Genomic DNA, 19,404 nt, shown 5'->3' with positions numbered 1-19,404 from the left:
GTCACAGTTAGACTGACCTGCCGCTTGGTGGCGTTCAGCTCATGTTAAATTGAAGATCTATACATAAACGAGCGGGAGACCAGATCAATCAATCATACGACACGGGTCCATCAACATCGTTGTCGCAGCTCAGATCATCAGTGTAGCAGACAACATCCAGCATATCGCTTGCACCGCCAAGCCATACCCGATATTCACCATTCGGTTTGGGCACTAGCCAATCCTGCGACTCGACATCCCAAACACTCAGATCCTTCCTGGTCAAGGTCAACTGCACCGTCTCGCTTTCTCCAGGCTCGATGATCCCCGTCTTCTCAAAGTCACGAAGCTGAATCACGGGAGTCTCGTATCCGGCACCCTCCGGAAATTGGATGTATGCCTGAACTGAAGCTTTTCCGGCGAATTTAGCGCCTGAGTTAGTCACTCGTACTGAGATGGTATAAGCTTCGTCCCAAAGCGCTGGATTTCCGCCTTGCGCGCCACCCGCACGTGGAATAGCTGTCTTTTGCTTAGTCGCGTAGCCCTCTGGGTAAGGGTACTTGGACTTTTGTCCTGCTTCGACAGCCTTCTTTGCATCAGACTCTGAAAGCCAAGAATAAAGGTAGCGCCAAACTGTCTTGAAATTGCTTGGCATGATGGCTTCTTTGTAATCGGGAATATCCTGGGAATAGTCCAGAACATCACTCTTCGCTGACCTTTTGGGAGGGTATTGGGTCAGCGTGGTCATTCTCTTGATGGTCGCATTAGAATAGGTGAAGTTGGTATAGCTGAGACCGTGACCGAAAGCGTAGCGAGGTCGGATCTTTTCCTTGTTAAGCCAACGGTAGTCGATGTATAAACCTTCGGAATAGGTATCAGGGGGAGGATCGAGAAAGCCAGAGTCGATGAGTTTGACAACACTCTCAGGCATGTCATCCTCTTTCTTGGTGATGCTATATGGCAAGTGTCCACAGGGAGATGCATCACCAAAAAGAATATTCGTAAGAGACTTGCCAGCCTCTTGTCCGGGAAGATGTGCAACGAGGATTGCCTTAACCGAAGGCAAGTCATGCCACTGCTCAAGTGTAACAGGTCCGACAGTGTGTATCACCACAACAACATTCTTGTATTTCGCAGCCGCCGCCTTGATGAGCGCGTCTCCACCGTGCCACACGTTCAGTTTATCAGCGTTCCGATCGCCATTGTTACCTTCAACCGTGTATGTGTTCTCGCCCGCATCGGATGTCACGAAAACAATTGCAACGTCGTCGTTGGTCGCACTCGGGACTGAAGGGAATTTATCGGTGTTGTAGAATGCGACATCGTCAGCCTCCTTTTTGATGGCGCCGATAGGATCGTCCAAGTACATGTAGTCGACGGTTCCTGATCCCCAGCCTTGACCCAATGTGCCTTTGTTGCAGTTTCTATCGGCACAAGCATTTGCACCATCGGGGTTGGTCTGGGCGCCTGTGCCAAAGACCTTAAGAGGGCTCTTCTTGCTGAGTGGCAGAAGGTTGCCGTCATTCTTGAGCATAGTGATGGCGTCCTGAGCGACTTGTCGGGCAATCACGTCGTGGTCCTCTTGCACTTGGACGAATTTGTTGACGACTCCAGAGGGCGAGTTGGGCCAAGCTCCAGGGTACAGAGGCCCTACAGCATCATATGTGTTGGTGTCGAAGCTCAATTTGGGAAAGTCTTTGTCTTGTCCAAACTTGTACCAAGTCGCGACAATGCGTGTGGCCATATCGTTCAGTCTTTCCATAGGAACGGATCCGTTGAGTGTGGCGCGGGTCATTTCGTACATCCATAGTGACCTTCCGAGAAGTGGGATGACTGGGTCACCAGGCATACTCATATCCATTCCAGCAATAGCCGATGCGACGCCGGTGATTTGAGAAAGCCAGTCTGTCATCACAAAACCTTGAAATCCAAGCTCTTCTTTGAGTAGTGCATTGATGAGATATGAGTGCTCACTAGACATCGTGCCGTTGACCTGACACTGGTTAGTCATTGGTTGGGTATTGATAATAAGCAGAACTAACTCGATTGTAAGCTGTCATGGTTGCTCCCACGCCCGTTCGAACAGCTTCAGCAAAGGGCCAGAGATAAAGCTCATGCATAGTTCGATCATCTGAATTAATTAGTCAATGGTTAATCACTGTGCAAGGATGACTTACCAATATTTGCAGAATATGCTGGAGATACAACATCAGTGGTCTGTCGTCTGTACATTTCCTGCTCATTTCCGATGAGATGCTTGATAGTTGAGATCACACCCTGTTCCTGAACACCCTTGATGGTCTCTCGAGCACCAATGGCTTGGAGAGATGGATCAGAGCCAAAGCCCTCCCAGTTGCGTCCTCCCTTGGGCTTTCGGCCAATAGGACCAACAGCAGGACCAAGCCAGACATTGACGCCCTTTCCTCGCGCTTCCTTTCCGATAGCTACAGCGCGCTCGTAGATCAATTTCTTATCAAAGGTTGCCCCAGCGGTGATTCCATCAGGAAACACGGTGACGTTGTCAGCTTGTCGGACACCATTGGCTGCATCGTTCAGACACAGCTGAGGGAAACCGACCCGATCAGCAGATCCAGAGTTACCATTGCAAGGACTATGTTGTTAGTATGGAATGAGAGAAGGATGAGGTTGCATACCCTATGTCGTGTTAGCAGTTTATTTCTCATAGGAGGCATCCAGACGTACCCATATAGATGCCTGTACCAGCTGTGATGTTGGTCTTTTCAGCCAACGTCATAGAATCGACGAGTTTCTTAGCTTTGGCATAGCTATCTGCCCAATCTTCTACCCACCCACCATAGGGTGCTGGGTAGTATGGTGCAGCGATGAATCCATCTGAGCCCTTGGCTGGCGCACCTGAACCCAGGACGGCAAGGTTAACCAAAGCGATAGTAGCAACCTTTGTGATAGTCATTTTTCGCAGTGAATGATGACCTGATCTACAATCCAAACAACAAGCAGAGGAGGAAATACTACATTATTATACAGCTCCCTTTTTCTATCTATGTTTTCACATGTCCAATTTTTAACCGAAGACAAACTACTTTTCAATTCGTGACTATCGCCGAACATGAAAGTGGTCATGTGCACTCGCGCTGCATCTAGCGCGTTGATTTTCAGGGCCGAATCTTGCTTTCGACCACTCTTTGCCTGTTTTGGATGCAGAATTGAATCATATGGGCCTTAAAATGCCGAAGAGGGTATACTGGTCCGTTGGATGCAACCTGGAAGAAATGCGGAGATGATGATCGTCTCATCTGGTGGTCTCTCCTGAGCAGTTCAGCTGAATAGATTTCAGTCTAATTGGCTCGAAATCATAAAGCCGATGCGATGCTGTGAAATGGGATAGAAACAATCACAGGAAACAGATGTGCTTAACCGCCATTACCACCTTGGATGGACCCTTATCTATGACATGCTATATTCGCGACTGATATAACCGGTCGGTTAAAGCTACCCTAGGCTATATGCCGACTTAGGGCGCTCTCGATTTGTTAACACTGCTCTACCGTGACATCAAATTCGTCTATCTTTCTTAGACTTTATCTTCCGTCTTTCCATTCCGATACTCGCCAAGAATGCAGCACCAGCGAGCGACGTCGACACAATGAACGCATTAGACACACCATATCGGAAAGCATTCCTAACATAGGAAAGCTTCTCGCTTGGGACAATATGTTCCAAGTCGATCCCACCTACAGCAATGACGGCACCAACGTCAATCCCGCTGATGTCTTTCAGCCTTTGGCGAAGTGAGTTCTGGAAGACGTTCTGAGATATGGATAGTCCCACAGATCCTCCAAGTGCTTGCGAAATAATGACCAAAACTGTTCCTAGTGGAATGTCTGTAGTACTCAGCACCACTTGAACAGCGGAGACGGGAATTTGAATGGCCATGCCAAATCCCGCACCTGCAAGGACTTCGAAGCCGAACCATTGAGCCAAGGGTGTGCCCTGGTCGATAGTGTATAGCAGTCCCGCACCAGTGGTGAAGATGGCCGAGCCTATCCACATGAAAGGAACATAGTACCCCAGCCATGTGATTATGGAGCCGGCAATCAGTGTCGCGACGGTAGTTGTGACTCCATGCGGAAGAATGTTTATACCTGATACCTGAGGGTCCACACCCTTGACTGCTTGGAAGTAAAAGGGCAAATGGTACGTCTGCGTAGTCATGGCGCCTTGGTAAAAGGCAGCAAACATGCATCCAAGAAAGACTGATCGCTGAGAACTAATCCGTGGCTTGATCAGTGCTCTGTGAATTGTCAGCTATCAGAGAGCTCAACATTGTTCGGGATACCTACGCTTCACCTTGCCGTATTTGAATGTACGTAAAAAGAACAAGAAGCAGACCAAACCCCAGCAAGCATCCCCAGACGCGCGAGTCAGACCACGGATAAACAGAGCCGCCATTCTGCAGTGCCAGAAACAGGCAAACGAGAGTCCCCGCAAGAAGAGCTGAGCTCCTGAGTCCCAGGCCGAGAATCTTTTCTTTAATGGGCTTGTCTTTGTTTGGAGCTTCACCAAGAGACAACGGATAGTACAAGACGATGATGGCAGCCATCAAAGCGCCCAAGGCTTGTAGGATGTTAGACGCGGTCTCGTAAATCTGGCAGGGAATCACTCACGAAGATTGATCCAAAAACAAAATCTCCAAGTCAGTTGCTTGGAATGTGTGAAAACACCACCAAGTGAAGGCCCAATGACCGAAGATATACCATACATACTTGCCACGATTGCCAGAAGTAACGGCCGCTTTCTCATCTCGACGATTCTCGATATAATGATCATCGCACCGCAGAAAACGCCTGCAGCGCCAAGTCCAGCTATGGCCCTGCCTATGATGAACACCGGTGAACTCGGCGCAGCGGCACATAGTATGGAACCTGCCTCAAAAATAATTGATGAGGCTAGATATACCCATTTTAAGTTCCAGAAGGTGTATATCTTGCCAAACGCTGGCTGGGCAGAGAGTTGGGTAAGAAGGTAAGCTGAAGCGTACCAGGCTGGGGCGAGGTCAGAAAGAATACTATCTTGGTGAGTAGTATTTACGTACCGACATCACCAAGACTGTCGAACTTGCTTGTTATCTTTGGGATTGCAGTCGCTGTGTCGTGTAAGTGAAAAGCGTGGTATATTGGACACAAGGCCTACCAATAATGCTGGTATCCAAAGAGATCATTAATACGCCGACCATCAGTGATAGAGTCATGAGAACTAGTGGTGGACCATGAAGATATACATCGTCCCCTTGTTGTATCCGAGTGTCGGCTGTGTCTTGATGAACAGCAGCCTCACAATCAGCCGTCGAATTTAGTTTCTCGGTTGGAAGACTGTTTGTTTCATCTTCCTTTGGCGTCGAGAGTGCCTTGTTCCAGCTGAAATCTCATTAATATCATCGTGTCTTCAAAACTGATAATCATCACTGACACTGGCTCTTGTTCCAAATCTGTGGTGGTCATGGTGTCTTTGAAGCCCGTTGGTAAGGACTCAAAAATCTGGTTGCTGCAGGTGTTGGCATATCCTCTGAGATTTTGTGTCATTTTAAGCAATCACAAAAGGTCTGTTCTTGACAGAGTCGATCGTTTGAAGTTATGCTAGGACTAAAGGCTACACACCATGTAATACAAACCTCATGAGGCTTACATCGAGTTTAGGCTATTTTGCCCGGTATTACACTCGCACTCGTACTCGCATTAGTGTTATCTCAATGAGACAGACAATTGGACGATATACTTTTGTCAAATGCTACGTACAATGAATCGTGTTTTAGTGCTTCAAGATCCAAGCATTGTTTCATGGCGATCCGTGACTTGGCCAGCAGATGATACAGAAATATACATGATACACCATGACCGACTAACATTAACTTCTAATTGCATCCATTTATCATAAGTATATGAGTTATCACAAGCCAGACTGCGAGCGCTTCCATGCTGTCAGACAAGAGTCTTACGGCAGATTCACCAAGATGTCTCACCATCGCGACTCATTGGAAGAGGAAAGGCTTCTTTTCGGTGAACGAATAAGGAATGTGAATAGCTGAATTTAGCCATTGGTGGCTTATCCCGTAAGACTCATGGATATGCGAAATGTTTATGATTGTTAATCGATCGATTTCTCTAGCTATAGGGACAGTTCACCACTCAACTGTGCAAGACATCAACCAATGCAATGAGTCTACATAATTTTGTCAGCAAGCATAACGTTAATCAATATGGTGGAATTACAAACTGTGTTTTAGCAATCCATCATCGTGCAAGCAAATTCTCCAATCAATCATACCGGGGGGCTGGTTCAAACCCCAAAACTCTGTCAGATTCTAGAAGTTGCTGGCTATGATCCCTACCATTGGCTTGAATATTGGCAAAATAATATAAGGTGAAAATATCGGTCAATTGGCCATCAAATTAGCCTCTGTCGCTGATCGATCGAGGCGGAAATGGTTGGCTATGGCTTCCTCATCTGTACAGGCATTGCCTTACAGGGCCAGACAAACTGCGGGGTGAACTCGGTTATGAGCTCGTTCGACTGAGCTTCGGTGGTTCATTGGAGCATGCAAAGCTGAGTTGGTTGGAGTTTGTGTGCGTTATGTGTTTTTGAGATACTGCATCAAGGGGACAAGTGTCAAGGCAACAGACACGTTGCGACGCATTTCCATAATGCGTGTGCCCCCTTGGAATGTCAACATATGCACATGAGACTCCATGTGTTCTCACTCGAACTCGGCATCCAACTAATGTATTCGCTTTGTTCTTCAAGATTCTGTGGTCATCGCCACCTCCTCACACGGGGTTGGGATAAGGTAGCAGGAACAGCAAAACTATTTTACCCAACAGCAACGGGGTTGGACAGCATCTCAAGCCTACTACAGCGACCTTCAGCCCAGGCCGAACATCATGACAGATATCACTTACCATTTCTTGGGCTTCCGAATGAAACTTAAAACCACTACGGGTATTTGAGAAGACAACACCCCCGTCTTTCACTTGCAAACTGACACATCGAGTTCCCATCACCTTTCCGTCAACGCAAGAGATTCATCCACCATGCGCTTCTTTCAGCTCGCAGGCACCCTTGCTCTCGCAAGTCCAGTACTTGGCAAACTTGACAAGCCTGTCTTGTGCCCCGGTGTGGACTTCGCCCACATTGACGACGATCTGTTCGAGGCTCTTCCACAAACGCCTCACACTGTCACCAAGTGGCCTTGGGGAAGTATGCATCCCGCCTTGTCGTTACGTCTCAGGCACAGTTATTGACATCAGAAACAGAGCTGCCTAAACAATGCAAGAAATTGGCTGCCCAGGAAAACTTGGATCCCTACAACATGACAGTCTATGATGTTCTTTATGAGGACTGTCCCCAGCCTTGGGTCATTTGCCACCATCACTTGTCGCAAAACCGTATCGAATCCATCGCCGACAACTTTGGTCGCGTGCCTATTGGCCTGAGAAACTTCATTCGAATCCAATTCGGTTAGTCACTCCTTGCCTCCCTGCCATATGTCTGATGCCATGTGCTAACATTTCATCCAGCGGCCCCACCGCTCAACGGTACACTCATGGGCGCTTGCACGACGTGAGTACAGATCGAATTGATATGCTGCTTGTCTCTGACCTTTCAGTTTTCCACGGGGAGATGTGGCAATCTACGGTAACACTACCAAGAGGCTCCAAGACTGGGTTCACGAGGCTATCCACGGCGCCGATTACTACCTTGGCCATAAGCTATATGGGAAGATGTTCACAGGTATGGATCACACATTGAATTGTTTGCGATACCATAACTAATACCGCTTTTTAGACACGGCCCTTTTCACGAACGAGTTCAACAAGGACGAATTTGTCAGCGACGATTATGCCAAGCTTTGTAGGTCCATTCGTATAAAACATCATGGACACATTGCTAAATAACGATTTCCAGCACTTCGTGAGGCCTTTGCCCAGATGGGTGTACTCACCACGATCGAAAAGTTCTTGCCTGGCAGAATGGCCTCTTTCCAGCCGAATTGGTACCTTCTCTCTCACCAACATGCTGCTGTGTCCACCTTTTTGAAGGACGTCCTGACGCTGGACGGTACATGTGACCGAGTGGAGAAAGATTAGTAAGTCATATTCATATCTTATCTTCCTGATAACACTTACTAATCGGGAACAGCGACATTGTCTGTATGGGACCAGAGGCAGGGTGTGAGAGCCCACCGAGTGCCAAACTGAGGCGAAGAGACAATGATTTGAAAGCCAAGTATGAAACCAAGGTCCCGGACGGGAGGTCTTTCGACTCTTGCGAGGGACAATACGACCAGGTGTACTAGATTGTCCAATCCTGGAATGATGTATCTTCTTCCACTTGATCCCTAAGTGCCATTGTTTCCCGGCTGCAATGTTAGACATGAGCTAGAACTATAATCATTCCAGATATTAACTAAAAGCGAAAGAGATTTCGCCTTTGTACTGAGAGATGCATTCCCAAGATTGTTACGATTAGACTTGAGTAATCAATTACTTGCTCAAGAGATGTAGAGTAACGCTCCCTTACTCATGCTTGGGATTTACACAACCCGTATCTACCGCAGTACAGCAGCAGCACACATCTGGTATTCATCTTGTTGCAAACTGTGATTTTTACTTGGAGAGTAGACACTCTATAAGTTCATCGTTTGCAAATCTTCTGTCAAGAAATTATTCCCCCGCCTGTACTTTACAGCAGAACATCGCCCTTGGTCTGGGGCCTAAACGATGTAGCCGGATAATTCTCTTACACGGCGAGGAACATGGCTGCTACTGAAGCCAAGCCAATAGAGGCCATACCAGCCTTGATCATTACAGAGCCGGAGTCGGTGACAGTGGCAGGCTTGGTCGATGTAGCCGTAGGGCCGGTAGCGGAGGCTCTGGTGGCGGTCTCGGTGACGATGACAGCGGTCTCCTCGGCGATGGCTCTGGTTTGGATGTTGCTCTTCTGTTGCTTGTTAGAGATTGCAGTGTGACAACAGGATTTAAGTAAACCTACAACGCTGTGAGGGGTCTCCAGGACCCAGTCACGATCGGAAACGAAGGAGGGCGAGGCGGACCAGATGCCGGTACTTGTGGGAACAGGGCCAACGGTCGTTTCGTTGCGGGGCGCCTTGATCAAGTCGTAGGTCTCGGAATCGATGAAGATAGGGGTCTTAGGGTCGCAACGAGTGAACCCCCAAATGTAGCCATCTATATCACATTAGCAAGCTGGACTCCTCATATGTCAACGAAGTTGCGTACTGGGTAGGTCTTCCCTGCTACAGGCCTGTGAGACGCAAGCATACCAAGGGTCAAAGAACCCGCGGCCGCAGTAGCATTCTTGAAGGTTAGGATCACATCCCTGTGCCGCAACAGCGCGCTCAACACAAGTGACCTGTGACGTGTCAGCGATGAAACATTTTCTTTGGTCTTTGGTAGAAACTTACGCCGCACTCGGGGACCCAATCAAGGTCCCTGCCTCGGGGCGAAGCCAGGGTAGGTGCTGCGAAAAAAGCAGTGGCGGCGATAGCCGTGATAGCGGAGGTCTTCATCTTGGGTGTGTTTATTTGTGGTTGGTGGTTGTGAAGAGGAAGAAGCTTGGTTGGTAGCTGAGGAAATGGAGAAGTGTGGTTGTTACTGGTCAAGATTCTTTCGAAGAATATTGGGACGATCGAGGGCCTCTTATAGCCCAGCCAAAAGTCTAATCATGATGGAATTTTCATCCTGAACTTTGACTGTCTGTGAGTTCTTATTCCTTTGGACTTGAAGTATGCTCCAGGTTAAGGTTGACGGGTGCCTATATCCAAGGGACAACTACGGTCTCTAAACAAACTCCGCCTAGTGATAGACCTCAAGAATCTTCTAGAGCCCCATTGTGATTATTCTGTTAAGGCGTGAGAACTTAATTGCCACTGTCACGTTGCTCATACATGGCCTTTTTCAGAAGCCAATTGGGAATTACTTTATTGGTACTGGATACAAAACAACTCAACCATCGAAATCAGAAAGCATCCCATTTATTCAGTTTGAAAGGTTTTCTTACTTTCAAACTCAAATACTGTACTCAGCGGAGCAGACGCGTAGCTGTCAATACACGAATGCATGTGTGTTGGATAACTTTTGTTGCAAATTGAAGTCAAGACCCACGACGCGTCCATGAACTCAGCTAGAGAAAGACTTTCTACATTACAGCAGATAGTAAGAAGGTCTACCAGCAAAAGAAGAGGTCCGCGTTCTATATATGTGTATATGCAAACGGACAAAAAATGAAACTTGCTTGATTAAATAAGACAAGACGTGAGACAAAAAAAGAAAGACTGCTGCGGTTTATGTGGATCGAACACATGACCTTCAGATATCGTAATGATTGAAGTTTGACTTCAGTCTGACGCTCTCCCAACTGAGCTAAACCCGCTAGCCAATGAGGTCGATGAAGAGATGGACCGTAAGCTGAGACCATGTAGTTCACTGTCAGGCCATCTCGCGAGATCAAGCTGGAGTGACAGTGACTGTATTGCGATACTCATCATGATCTGCAACGACATCGGCACATTTACCCTGCAGCGCTACAGTCAAACAGCAAGATATACTTAGTTAGTATCCGTATAGTTCAGAATTACTATCCTGGCTACCTGGCTGCCTTGACATCGGATAAGCGGCCTTGCAAAGCTGTTCTGCTTGGAGGTGACATCCTTGGCATCTTGATGTGTTATGTCACTGGGAGTCTGTGCACAACAAGCGGGAATATCGGAGATTAGTAGCTCTTTGCTTTTTATCACTGGAATTTGCAAACAGTTGTCTAATCGGCTTGTCTGTAGGTGCACAACTGAGCAATCAAAGAGTAAACTACTTTTCTTTTCTTCTTTCTCGCAACATGTCAGGCCTGTCTATCACGTCTGTCCCTCCCTCCCATCGCCTCAGCCAGCCTTGGCAGAGTCATCAGCCCAAATCCTTCGTTTCAAACAAACAATCGGTCAGCAGCGGGCCCTTTTAACTGGCACTTGAAGGGATTAATTTAACTGTCCCCGCTTCCTTCGGGGCTGAATGCTCAAAGATTCATATAACTAGCACCAGCGCCTTCTCATATTACCACCAGCCACATCCCGGATCATCACAACTTTCACCATGGCCATCACTAAATTTGGACTCCTCACGTTTCTCGCTGCGAGTGCCGCCCAAGTCAGCGGCGATTCTAGCTTGCAGCCTCCCGCTAAAAGTCCTGTACTCAATGACTTTACACCCCAAGGATGCTTCAGTACTCTCCCATCAAAGGCAAGCGTCGGCACGGAAAGCACTTTCATGACGACCGGTCAATGCTTCAACTACTGCCAAAAAGAGAAGAATAGCGTTGCTATCCTTTACGCGACCAAGTGCTACTGTTCCGATACCTATCCGGCCAAATCCTCGCTGGTGGACGACGACCAGTGCAACTTGAGTTGCCCGGGATACCCCCGAGAGGCCTGTGGAGGCATGAAGCCAGATGCCTATAGCGTGTATAACACAGGGCTCAATTTGAACCCAGAGTACGACACCGCTGAAGGCAAAGATGACGACTCATCCAGTACTGTTTCTGGCACTACAACTCAGGATGTAACAACGACTTGGGTTTCCACCAGCACGACCACCCACGCCATCTCAGAGACCGAAACTGAGGAGACCAGTATATCTACAGCTCGATCTGAAGAGACTTCACAAGTTGCGCCTGTGGTTAACGAAAACACTGCTGCCGCTACCCCCAGCGCATCTGCCTCGACAGTTCCAGAAAACGCCTCACCCCGGCTCTCCAACCCCATTGGCAATATTGTCAGAATGATTGCTCGCCTACTCTAAATAAACGGTTTCATAGTCACGATGTAAATTCCATAGATGCGCCAGTCAAATATTTATATTTCTCTCGTCCCAATAATTATAAACTATCCATTGGCAAAGACACTGTTAGATGAAACGCAATTGACAATCGTTCCATGCTTGTGTGCGTTGATGGGCGGTCGGGCAAGTTACAGGGGGCTAGGCGCCCTGAAGAAACCGACTTCCCAGGCCTGCCTTTTTAGTAACTCTCTCCACTAACTCCGCCCCTAGACCCTTCTGGAAAATCTGGCAGCATCTACTGAGAGCATGTTACATTCAACGCCCGTGGAAAGATTACAGAAACCATCAACAGATCAAGAAAAATTGCTTTATTATTTATATCCTACCAGTCAAGTCTATATCCAAGCTATTACAATACTTTTGTCTTTCAGGAACGCGACAGAGCGTACTCAAACGCTCCCTGTTCAGGTTTGCATGTCGCGCCAACGTCAGGAAGGGTGCCATCAATAAAATAAGACGAGATGGCTTTGAGAAGACAAGCAGACGAATGCGACGTCACACCATGCTATCGAACAAACAATTAGCTTATTTCTTAACAAAAGTTGTTAACGAGAGAAACTTACACCAACGCCCTCATTCACCAACACTCGGCTGTCCCTGAATCTGGAAGAGACCTGGTATGCATGACTGAGAGAAGTGATGGGATCATATGCATTGTTGACTACAAAAACTGGGAAGCTGGTCTTGATGTTTCGAAGAGTGTTGGTGTCAACACCCTCTGCGGCATCAAACTTCCAAGCACCACAGGCCATGTAGTCAGCAGCAATAGCATCGCCAAAGGTACTCTCAGCAAGGTGCGCCTGGTAGAGAGGGAAAAGATCCTCTGGTGACTTGACTCGGAGGGACGTCTCAGAGCATGCAATTCCTTGGAACGAGTTTTTGCCCAGGTTCCACTCCGATGCGTCCTCTTTGTACAGGCTCAGGGCCTTCTTGTAGTCTCCATCGAATGCATATGAGAGGAGCTCCGCCACGGTTGAGTAGTTAAAAGGGCTAGAGAGAAGGTTCATAATGGCATTCTTCAACGCCTTCAGAATAGAGTTACCAGCATAAGGGTACTCGGCAGATGAAAGACCTTCTGGAAGGTCTTTCATATCCTTTAGCTTCTGAAAGAGATTGACCGTCGCGTCGCGCAAGTCTTCAGCTGTAGTCTTGCTTCCAGAATAGTTGGCCAGTCGGCAAACATCAGTGTCAAGCTCAACACATTCGGTGAATAGATGCACCAAAGACTTCTCAGCGTCCTTAGGGCCTCCAATACCGGTCGAAGTAAAGTATGCGTCTGCAAGAGAGTTGGAGTCAAGAAGAAGGCGCTCAATGCGATCAGGGAACAAGGACGCAGCAACTTGTCCGAGGATAGTACCGTAAGAGATGCCCCAAAATCTCAACTTGCCATCCTCTCCAAGAGCATCGACCATCTTCATCATGTCGCGTGCTGTGAAAGCAGTGCTGAGGAAGCGACCATTCTCTTTCTGGGTCTCGTAGCAGGCCTCGGCGACTTTCTGCATGGACTCCCAGGCTTCATTCTTGACGTATTCCCAGAGATCAGCCTGAGGCATGGCATCAATGCTCCTACGAGACTTTGTGGTGGTTGTAGTGTTTACATCGCACACAAATGGGATGGTTCTACCTGTGCCTCTTTGCAGTGTTAGACGTTGGCTCATACAATGGTCCGATTTACGTACCGAGGGTCGAATGAGATGATGTTGTGATGACCACCTAGGATGCTGGAAATACGTTAGCTTCAATCTAACAGAAGAATTGAATGTATGCTCACTCGCGAAAGTCCTGTCCGAGATACGCAAGCGTCTCGAGACCAGAGATTCCAGGTCCACCTGGGTTCCAGAAAACACTACCCTTGAAAGGTTCTTTGGTAGCGTTGTATCGAAGCAATTGGAGCTCAACGGTCTTGTCGGAGCTTGGGTTGGTATAGTCCAAAGGAACCTCAATCGTGGCGCAATCACCAGGCTTGAGCAACTTCTCAGGAAGATCCAAGTCACAAGGACCCCAGTTCAACGTCGAGGCATCCTGAGCCAACGAACCGCGAGAGAAAAAGAGCTGCGAGGTGCCAAGAAGGAGCGGCGCGAAACGGTCATAGAGCATCTTCATGTTGGCGACGGAGAATCCAAGGATGATGGTCTGTCTAAACGGCAGCATGTCGCAGGACCTGATGATGTTTTATGCTTCCTGGCTACCTAGACGGGAGCGGACCGTCAGACGATCAGATAAAAGTCATGTGGGGTGCTGAGGGACCAGGGAGGGATGTTGATCCCAGCGGGGGCATGTAATTTCGGGAGATGGTCAGACAGGCAGAGTCAGCCTTGTACCACTTGAGTGAGCTAGAGTTGTTAAGCAGCGAACACCTTTCTCATCTGATCGTCATGAAAGATTCACCATGCAGCCGATCATTCTCGGGACGTCTCATATAGTCTACAGCTTGCCTGGAGTTGTAGCATCTCAATAGGTACCCTATTCTCCAAAGAAGCTTCTGTCTTTCAGCCATCATCACTGCCTCCCGCTTCAGCCGCAGACGGGATCTAACGGGAGACTTTGCTGTGCCGCATGACGACAGCATCCGTACCTGAAATTTTCACAACCATTACGCTAATTTTGATCAAGGAAGAGGATGGACAAGATGCTTCTTCATGACACCATTTTCAGGCAGTGAGAACAAGCGCGGGCGGGGTGCTAGCCCTGTAAGATTAGTGCTCGTTAGTGGACAGCAACCCTAGCTAGGTACCTATAGTACCTAGACAGCACCTAGCTGCCCGACTTTAAATCGGACTACCAGGTTCCGCATCAGCCAAGGTAGCCTACAAGTGTAACTCCGCTGATAGCATGTGTACGAGGTGAGAAAGACAAACCATTCTCCTACATTTTGCACGGGTCAGAAAAAAGAAACCACCATGCTGAGTTAAACTAGTCGGTGATGCAAGGAGCAAAAGTATGAGCTTGCGGTTTATGTGGATCGAACACATGACCTTCAGATATCGAATGATTGAAGTTTGGCTTCAGTCTGACGCTCTCCCAACTGAGCTAAACCCGCTGACTAATGAATTGTGATAGCAGACGATACTATTTATCTATATGATCAAATTTCATTCTTCCACAGCTACCGAACAAGGGCCTTCTCTACCTCTGTACTGGTTCGTTTTGAGTGAATGGCTACAGCTTAGACTTATGAAAATTCGAAAGAACGATTCAACAATTCCTCTGCAAGAGGCGCGACTCAAGTTAGACGATGCTGCCATGGACATGCAGTTTATCGGTTATGTCCGTTAGACATCCATCATAAGACTTTGTTGCAGCATGCAGATCCATTTATGAGCCAGCATTGATTATCTAGCATAAATCTACATCTCAAAATACAGTGTGTAGTGTTTACTGCACCCAGGATTGAACCCAGCACTACAGCCCGGACACTGGTTATTACTCCCCAGATACTCAGTGATAGAGAGTTGCCGAGAACAGTTACCACACAAGACTGCTAGCTCTTCGCGGTCCGACTTGGGCCAGGTCTCTGAAGTATGCCCTGCCAGCTCATCATGACAGCTGATGCAGGCGTAATATTTCATGCAACATTTATGCCGAATGGCAACAATGTCCAGTTCCGAGTGCCAGTGATCGCATTGAAGCTTTGGACGGGTGTTTACTCCGTGAACAGTCGGCGGACTTGATGCGTGTGAGCCGGGTAGTTGGATGGGTTGAGGCATTTATGTGATGTGGTTGCAGACAGTTGTTTGATCGATCGTATTGTCGTTGATGTTCGAAAGAAAGAGTAAATGGGAGTAGCATGCAAGGCTAACCGTTTCTATCGCATGAAATGGATTGCTCTATAGTCACGATCTGCCTAGCTGTGTAAGAGATTCTGAGTTAGGTGAATTAGCGACAGAATTCCAAGGGAATGAGGAGGCTGTTAGCGTGCTATTAGCGCAAGAAGAACCAGCTGGCACTATTTTCTAGCTAACAGTGCCTAGCCCTGTAACAGAGCTTCATTGTGGAACACGCGTGATGTTTCTCTCTACAACGTTATATCTAGTTGAGGCTATACTCTCACTTGGCATTACACTGACAGGCCAGACCTAACATAATACTTGCCACCACTCAAAACACTCTCTAATATGCCATAGTCGATTAAAGATACAGAAGCTGTCACCAATAGGTAGCCTAAAGCCCAGGGTAACATCAAGAAACTCCTGGCATCACTGAAGGTCAACCTCTTCACGGAAACAAAGATACATAATATTCGTAGCACCATAAACAGATGCTTACCATGGTTACTACTCTTTAAGACCTACTCTTTGCAGATGTAAAACACAACCAAATCACCACGTATAATAAAGAGAATGCACATTGCGGTTATTCCCTTATCTACATTATATGTGCATAACGCTACAATTCGTGTTTGTAGAGCTATAAAGATAAAGATGTTAAAGTAATACTTGCCTATATGATGTAGTTGTTCCAGATATAGAGATGCGACTTTTCTTAACAATGCGGTGTGGTCTACTGTATATAATTCCAGTTTACAATCCGTCACACACTTCTATTCGAAATACCACAATGCACAATGAATATTTCCGTGTTTTTAGGACTACTACCCCTTGCGCCGAGGGTGGTTCAACATAGTTGCAGCCCTCAAGATTGTACTCTTGGCCTGACTATGAGATAGTGCTAAGTATCTTTACGGCAGCGTCAGCAACATTCACATTGGAAACCTGAAGTTGGAGGGATTAATATTAATCCATAATAAAGCAGCAGCAGACCCCGCAATACAAACATGGTCAACAGTTTACTTATTACAGACATGACGCTTAATAGCTTATTATCTGGTACACTTTCATCATGTCATCCAAGTTTCTGTCTCGTCTTCCGGGACATCTGTCTACTCGCTCGAGCGACATTTGCCCCAATTGCAGGAGCCTGATTCCCGAGAGTTCAGAGTCGGCTACACGTATTGATATTCCACTCTCAAAGATCCAAAAGCCACATGGTGGATGTCCTCACTGCACCCTGCTGCATGCTGTCTATAACCACTATAGAATTAGTATCAGGTGCACCGGAATCATTGTCGACTGTACTTGGGGTAAGCCAGTTGTTCTCAAGTTCAAAGACACTTTGAATGACCATTTTGCGTCGTGGCATTTACTTTATAAGCCTCGCGGTACAGTCTCACCTAGAATGGAATAAAGCAGTACTGATCTTGTAGAAACCGATATCTCATCATGGCCTAGTCTCGGTGGACCAGGAGAAAGTCTTGACCACCTCGGATCTGAGCCCAGCCTCAAGTTCTTGAAAGATCGCATGGATGAGTGTCTGAGTGCATGTGACGATAGTCATGTTCTATGCAAGCAGGCAGTGAACAAACCACTACCGAAAAGAGTCTTAGATGTCCGCGAGGAAAAGGTGAGACTTTGTCAAACAGATGGCCAGTCTGGAGACTATTGTGCGCTGTCTTACCGATGGGGACCACCCGAGGAGACGTTGCGGACCACGGACAGCAACATCAATGACATGATGAGCGGGATAGAGCTTCCTTCATTGCCTAAGCTGCTACAAGACGCCGTAGCCCTGACACGTCAGCTAAACGTGCCATATCTCTGGATCGATGCTCTTTGTATCATCCAAGGAAACAAACAAGGTCAGCTACATGCTAATATGAAATGATGTTCATCTCTAACTCGAGATAAGATTGGGAGGCCGAGGCACCAAAGATGGGGGAATATTACAAGAACGCTATCCTCACAATAGCTGCATCATTGGCAAATCAAGTCTCGGAGAACTTTCTCGTACCACGAGAAGAAATCCCTCAAGAGCGGCTGTCAAGTTTTGACTTCACCAACTCTGATGGAACTACATCGCAGGTAGTAGTGCGGCGAGTTCCCGACTACGCTGGAATTCCGTTGGTCGCAAACTCCCCACTCTCCACAAGAGCATGGACATGGCAAGAGAATGTCCTGTCAACACGTATCGCTCACTTTTCCAAAACTGAACTCGTATGGGAATGTCGATCACAGCAGGCGTTTGAGAATGGTGCCAAGCTTTGGTGCTCAGTTGGTCTGGCGTATCGATACGCAAGAGCAGGTGATGATGTGGAATATTATTGGAAAGCCCTGGTTACAGATTATTCCAAGAGAGAGCTCACGTACGAAAGTGATAGACTTCCTGCTATCAGCAGTGTTGCTGCATATATTAGCACGCTGGTTCCTGGCCGATATCTTGCGGGTGTTTGGGAGCAGTGGCTATTCTCCGATCTGGCGTGGTGGCCATCTTGGGGGTTTGACAATCAAGTTCCACCAGTGTCTAAGAAGCGAAGCGAGATGCCAAGTTGGTCTTGGGCATCGATCACCGGACAGGTTCACTTTGCTCTCGAGACATGCGTGAACAGCGATAAGCTTTCTGCCATCAAGCTCATCGACGTTGACTGTGCCTCAACTAGCAGTAATGCGTTTATGCAACCCAAAGACAATTCATCAATCATTATTGAGGCGCCAATATGTCAGGTGGAGATATCCAGTGAAGATGTTCTTCATGTTGGTGACTACCAAATCAACGAGAAGACAGACACTTGGGCAATGAAGAATATCTTCAAAGACATGCGGGGAACATTTAATACCGTCCGACCTGATGCGGTTCTGCTACCAGATGGCGAGGTAACGACAAAGCATGGGACATTCACGAGTGTCCGGAGATCACGAAAAGATGAGGTGACTAGTCCTACTTCACTCAAGACAATAGTCTTCTGTCTTCACTTGGGCGGGGGGCGATATCCCGAGCTGCCTAACGAAATAATGTCATCTATACCTCGCTACAGATACAACCAGTTCTGGTTGATTCTTTCGCCTGTGAAGGAACAGGAGGGCCAGTACATAAGCCTGCGGCGCCTGGGACTGTATAGCCAAGGGTCACGAACGCCAATGCGAGCTAAGATGAGTCGAGTGAGATTAGTCTAAGATTTTACAGAGTACATGCTGCGGTTTTGATGCTATCACTTCAAACATAGCTCGTTATGTGCGTGATCAGGGGGTCCAGGCTGGGCTCGAATGTAATTACCAAGAATGGTGAGATCTTCTTTGACGGTCTAGACAGAAAAGTATTGTTAAACGGCGCACAAAAGTTGGTTGAAACCTGAATGTCCTGCTCTGTTATACTTGTTAGAGGCCTACTAATGATGCTTTACTACTGTCCTTGGAGTGCTGTGCACCAAATTTCTCTTGTCTGGCCAATTTTTGAGTGGTTATGTCAGGCCTGGCGTGCTGACCCCTGGAAAGCCTTCGCTGTTGTTCTTGTAACAAGTGTTGACTGTTGACTACGCTAGATTGTTAATCTCTAGTAAATACAGAGTAAGCTGTGCACTGTTTGTAGGATGTCATGGTCTACAAATTTGCCCCTTTCTAATATGTATTAAACTTGACCGACGTTAGTTACAGCTTTGGGCTTACAGCTCGCCGCTATCAATTGTTAATTTCGATCTTCAAGCCACACCGACTTACCCCTCCACTTACACTCTCACTCGCGGCTATTCGGTAATTGACGTGCCGTAGTGCCAGAC

The 19,404-nt window shown here is 47.4% G+C and overlaps 8 protein-coding genes and 2 non-coding genes across 10 annotated transcripts; 4 read left to right on the top strand and 6 right to left on the bottom strand.

Annotated features, from left to right (window-relative positions):
• Window positions 1-88: 88 nt before the first annotated feature.
• Window positions 89-2,911, bottom strand: FGSG_03570 (uncharacterized protein; the record flags this gene model as incomplete). The annotated part of the gene is made up of 5 exons (XM_011323835.1): window positions 89-1,972; window positions 2,022-2,110; window positions 2,157-2,590; window position 2,634; window positions 2,683-2,911. 5 exons carry the CDS (start codon window positions 2,909-2,911, stop codon window positions 89-91), a joined length of 2,637 nt encoding a protein of 878 aa, XP_011322137.1.
• A 602-nt stretch (window positions 2,912-3,513) lies between these two features.
• Window positions 3,514-5,459, bottom strand: FGSG_03571 (uncharacterized protein; the record flags this gene model as incomplete). The annotated part of the gene is made up of 6 exons (XM_011323834.1): window positions 3,514-4,252; window positions 4,302-4,575; window positions 4,725-4,805; window positions 5,054-5,104; window positions 5,152-5,375; window positions 5,428-5,459. The coding sequence occupies 6 exons, from the start codon at window positions 5,457-5,459 to the stop codon at window positions 3,514-3,516; spliced, it is 1,401 nt and encodes a 466-aa protein (XP_011322136.1).
• Window positions 5,460-7,046: 1,587 nt separating this feature from the next.
• Window positions 7,047-7,579, top strand: FGSG_12414 (uncharacterized protein; the record flags this gene model as incomplete). Its single annotated transcript, XM_011323833.1, has 3 exons — window positions 7,047-7,212; window positions 7,269-7,472; window positions 7,533-7,579. 3 exons carry the CDS (start codon window positions 7,047-7,049, stop codon window positions 7,577-7,579), a joined length of 417 nt encoding a protein of 138 aa, XP_011322135.1.
• A 364-nt stretch (window positions 7,580-7,943) lies between these two features.
• On the top strand, window positions 7,944-8,311 carry FGSG_12413 (uncharacterized protein; the record flags this gene model as incomplete). The annotated part of the gene is made up of 2 exons (XM_011323832.1): window positions 7,944-8,101; window positions 8,155-8,311. The coding sequence occupies 2 exons, from the start codon at window positions 7,944-7,946 to the stop codon at window positions 8,309-8,311; spliced, it is 315 nt and encodes a 104-aa protein (XP_011322134.1).
• Window positions 8,312-8,754: 443 nt separating this feature from the next.
• FGSG_03573 (uncharacterized protein) lies at window positions 8,755-9,541 on the bottom strand (the record flags this gene model as incomplete). The annotated part of the gene is made up of 4 exons (XM_011323831.1): window positions 8,755-8,955; window positions 9,007-9,200; window positions 9,252-9,384; window positions 9,437-9,541. The coding sequence occupies 4 exons, from the start codon at window positions 9,539-9,541 to the stop codon at window positions 8,755-8,757; spliced, it is 633 nt and encodes a 210-aa protein (XP_011322133.1).
• A 769-nt stretch (window positions 9,542-10,310) lies between these two features.
• Window positions 10,311-10,404, bottom strand: FGSG_20598. Its single transcript has one exon. It is a non-coding gene; the product is annotated as a tRNA-Phe (tRNA).
• A 638-nt stretch (window positions 10,405-11,042) lies between these two features.
• Window positions 11,043-11,819, top strand: FGSG_03574 (uncharacterized protein; the record flags this gene model as incomplete). The annotated part of the gene is made up of 1 exon (XM_011323830.1): window positions 11,043-11,819. The coding sequence occupies exon 1, from the start codon at window positions 11,115-11,117 to the stop codon at window positions 11,817-11,819; it is 705 nt and encodes a 234-aa protein (XP_011322132.1). The 5' UTR covers window positions 11,043-11,114.
• A 406-nt stretch (window positions 11,820-12,225) lies between these two features.
• On the bottom strand, window positions 12,226-14,009 carry FGSG_03575 (uncharacterized protein; the record flags this gene model as incomplete). Its single annotated transcript, XM_011323829.1, has 4 exons — window positions 12,226-12,363; window positions 12,422-13,478; window positions 13,538-13,579; window positions 13,630-14,009. The coding sequence occupies 4 exons, from the start codon at window positions 14,007-14,009 to the stop codon at window positions 12,226-12,228; spliced, it is 1,617 nt and encodes a 538-aa protein (XP_011322131.1).
• A 796-nt stretch (window positions 14,010-14,805) lies between these two features.
• Window positions 14,806-14,898, bottom strand: FGSG_20597. Its single transcript has one exon. It is a non-coding gene; the product is annotated as a tRNA-Phe (tRNA).
• A 1,799-nt stretch (window positions 14,899-16,697) lies between these two features.
• Window positions 16,698-19,396, top strand: FGSG_03576 (uncharacterized protein; the record flags this gene model as incomplete). Its single annotated transcript, XM_011323828.1, has 6 exons — window positions 16,698-16,938; window positions 17,062-17,493; window positions 17,544-18,790; window positions 18,856-18,863; window positions 19,186-19,195; window positions 19,283-19,396. 6 exons carry the CDS (start codon window positions 16,698-16,700, stop codon window positions 19,394-19,396), a joined length of 2,052 nt encoding a protein of 683 aa, XP_011322130.1.
• Between the last annotated feature and the right edge of the window lie 8 nt (window positions 19,397-19,404).

This window comes from Fusarium graminearum, chromosome 2, assembly GCF_000240135.3.
Source record: "Fusarium graminearum PH-1 chromosome 2, whole genome shotgun sequence".
NCBI classification, from domain to species: Eukaryota; Fungi; Ascomycota; class Sordariomycetes; order Hypocreales; family Nectriaceae; genus Fusarium; species Fusarium graminearum.
Note: the sequence above shows the minus strand (reverse complement) of the source record. Positions and strands in the feature narration are given on the sequence as shown.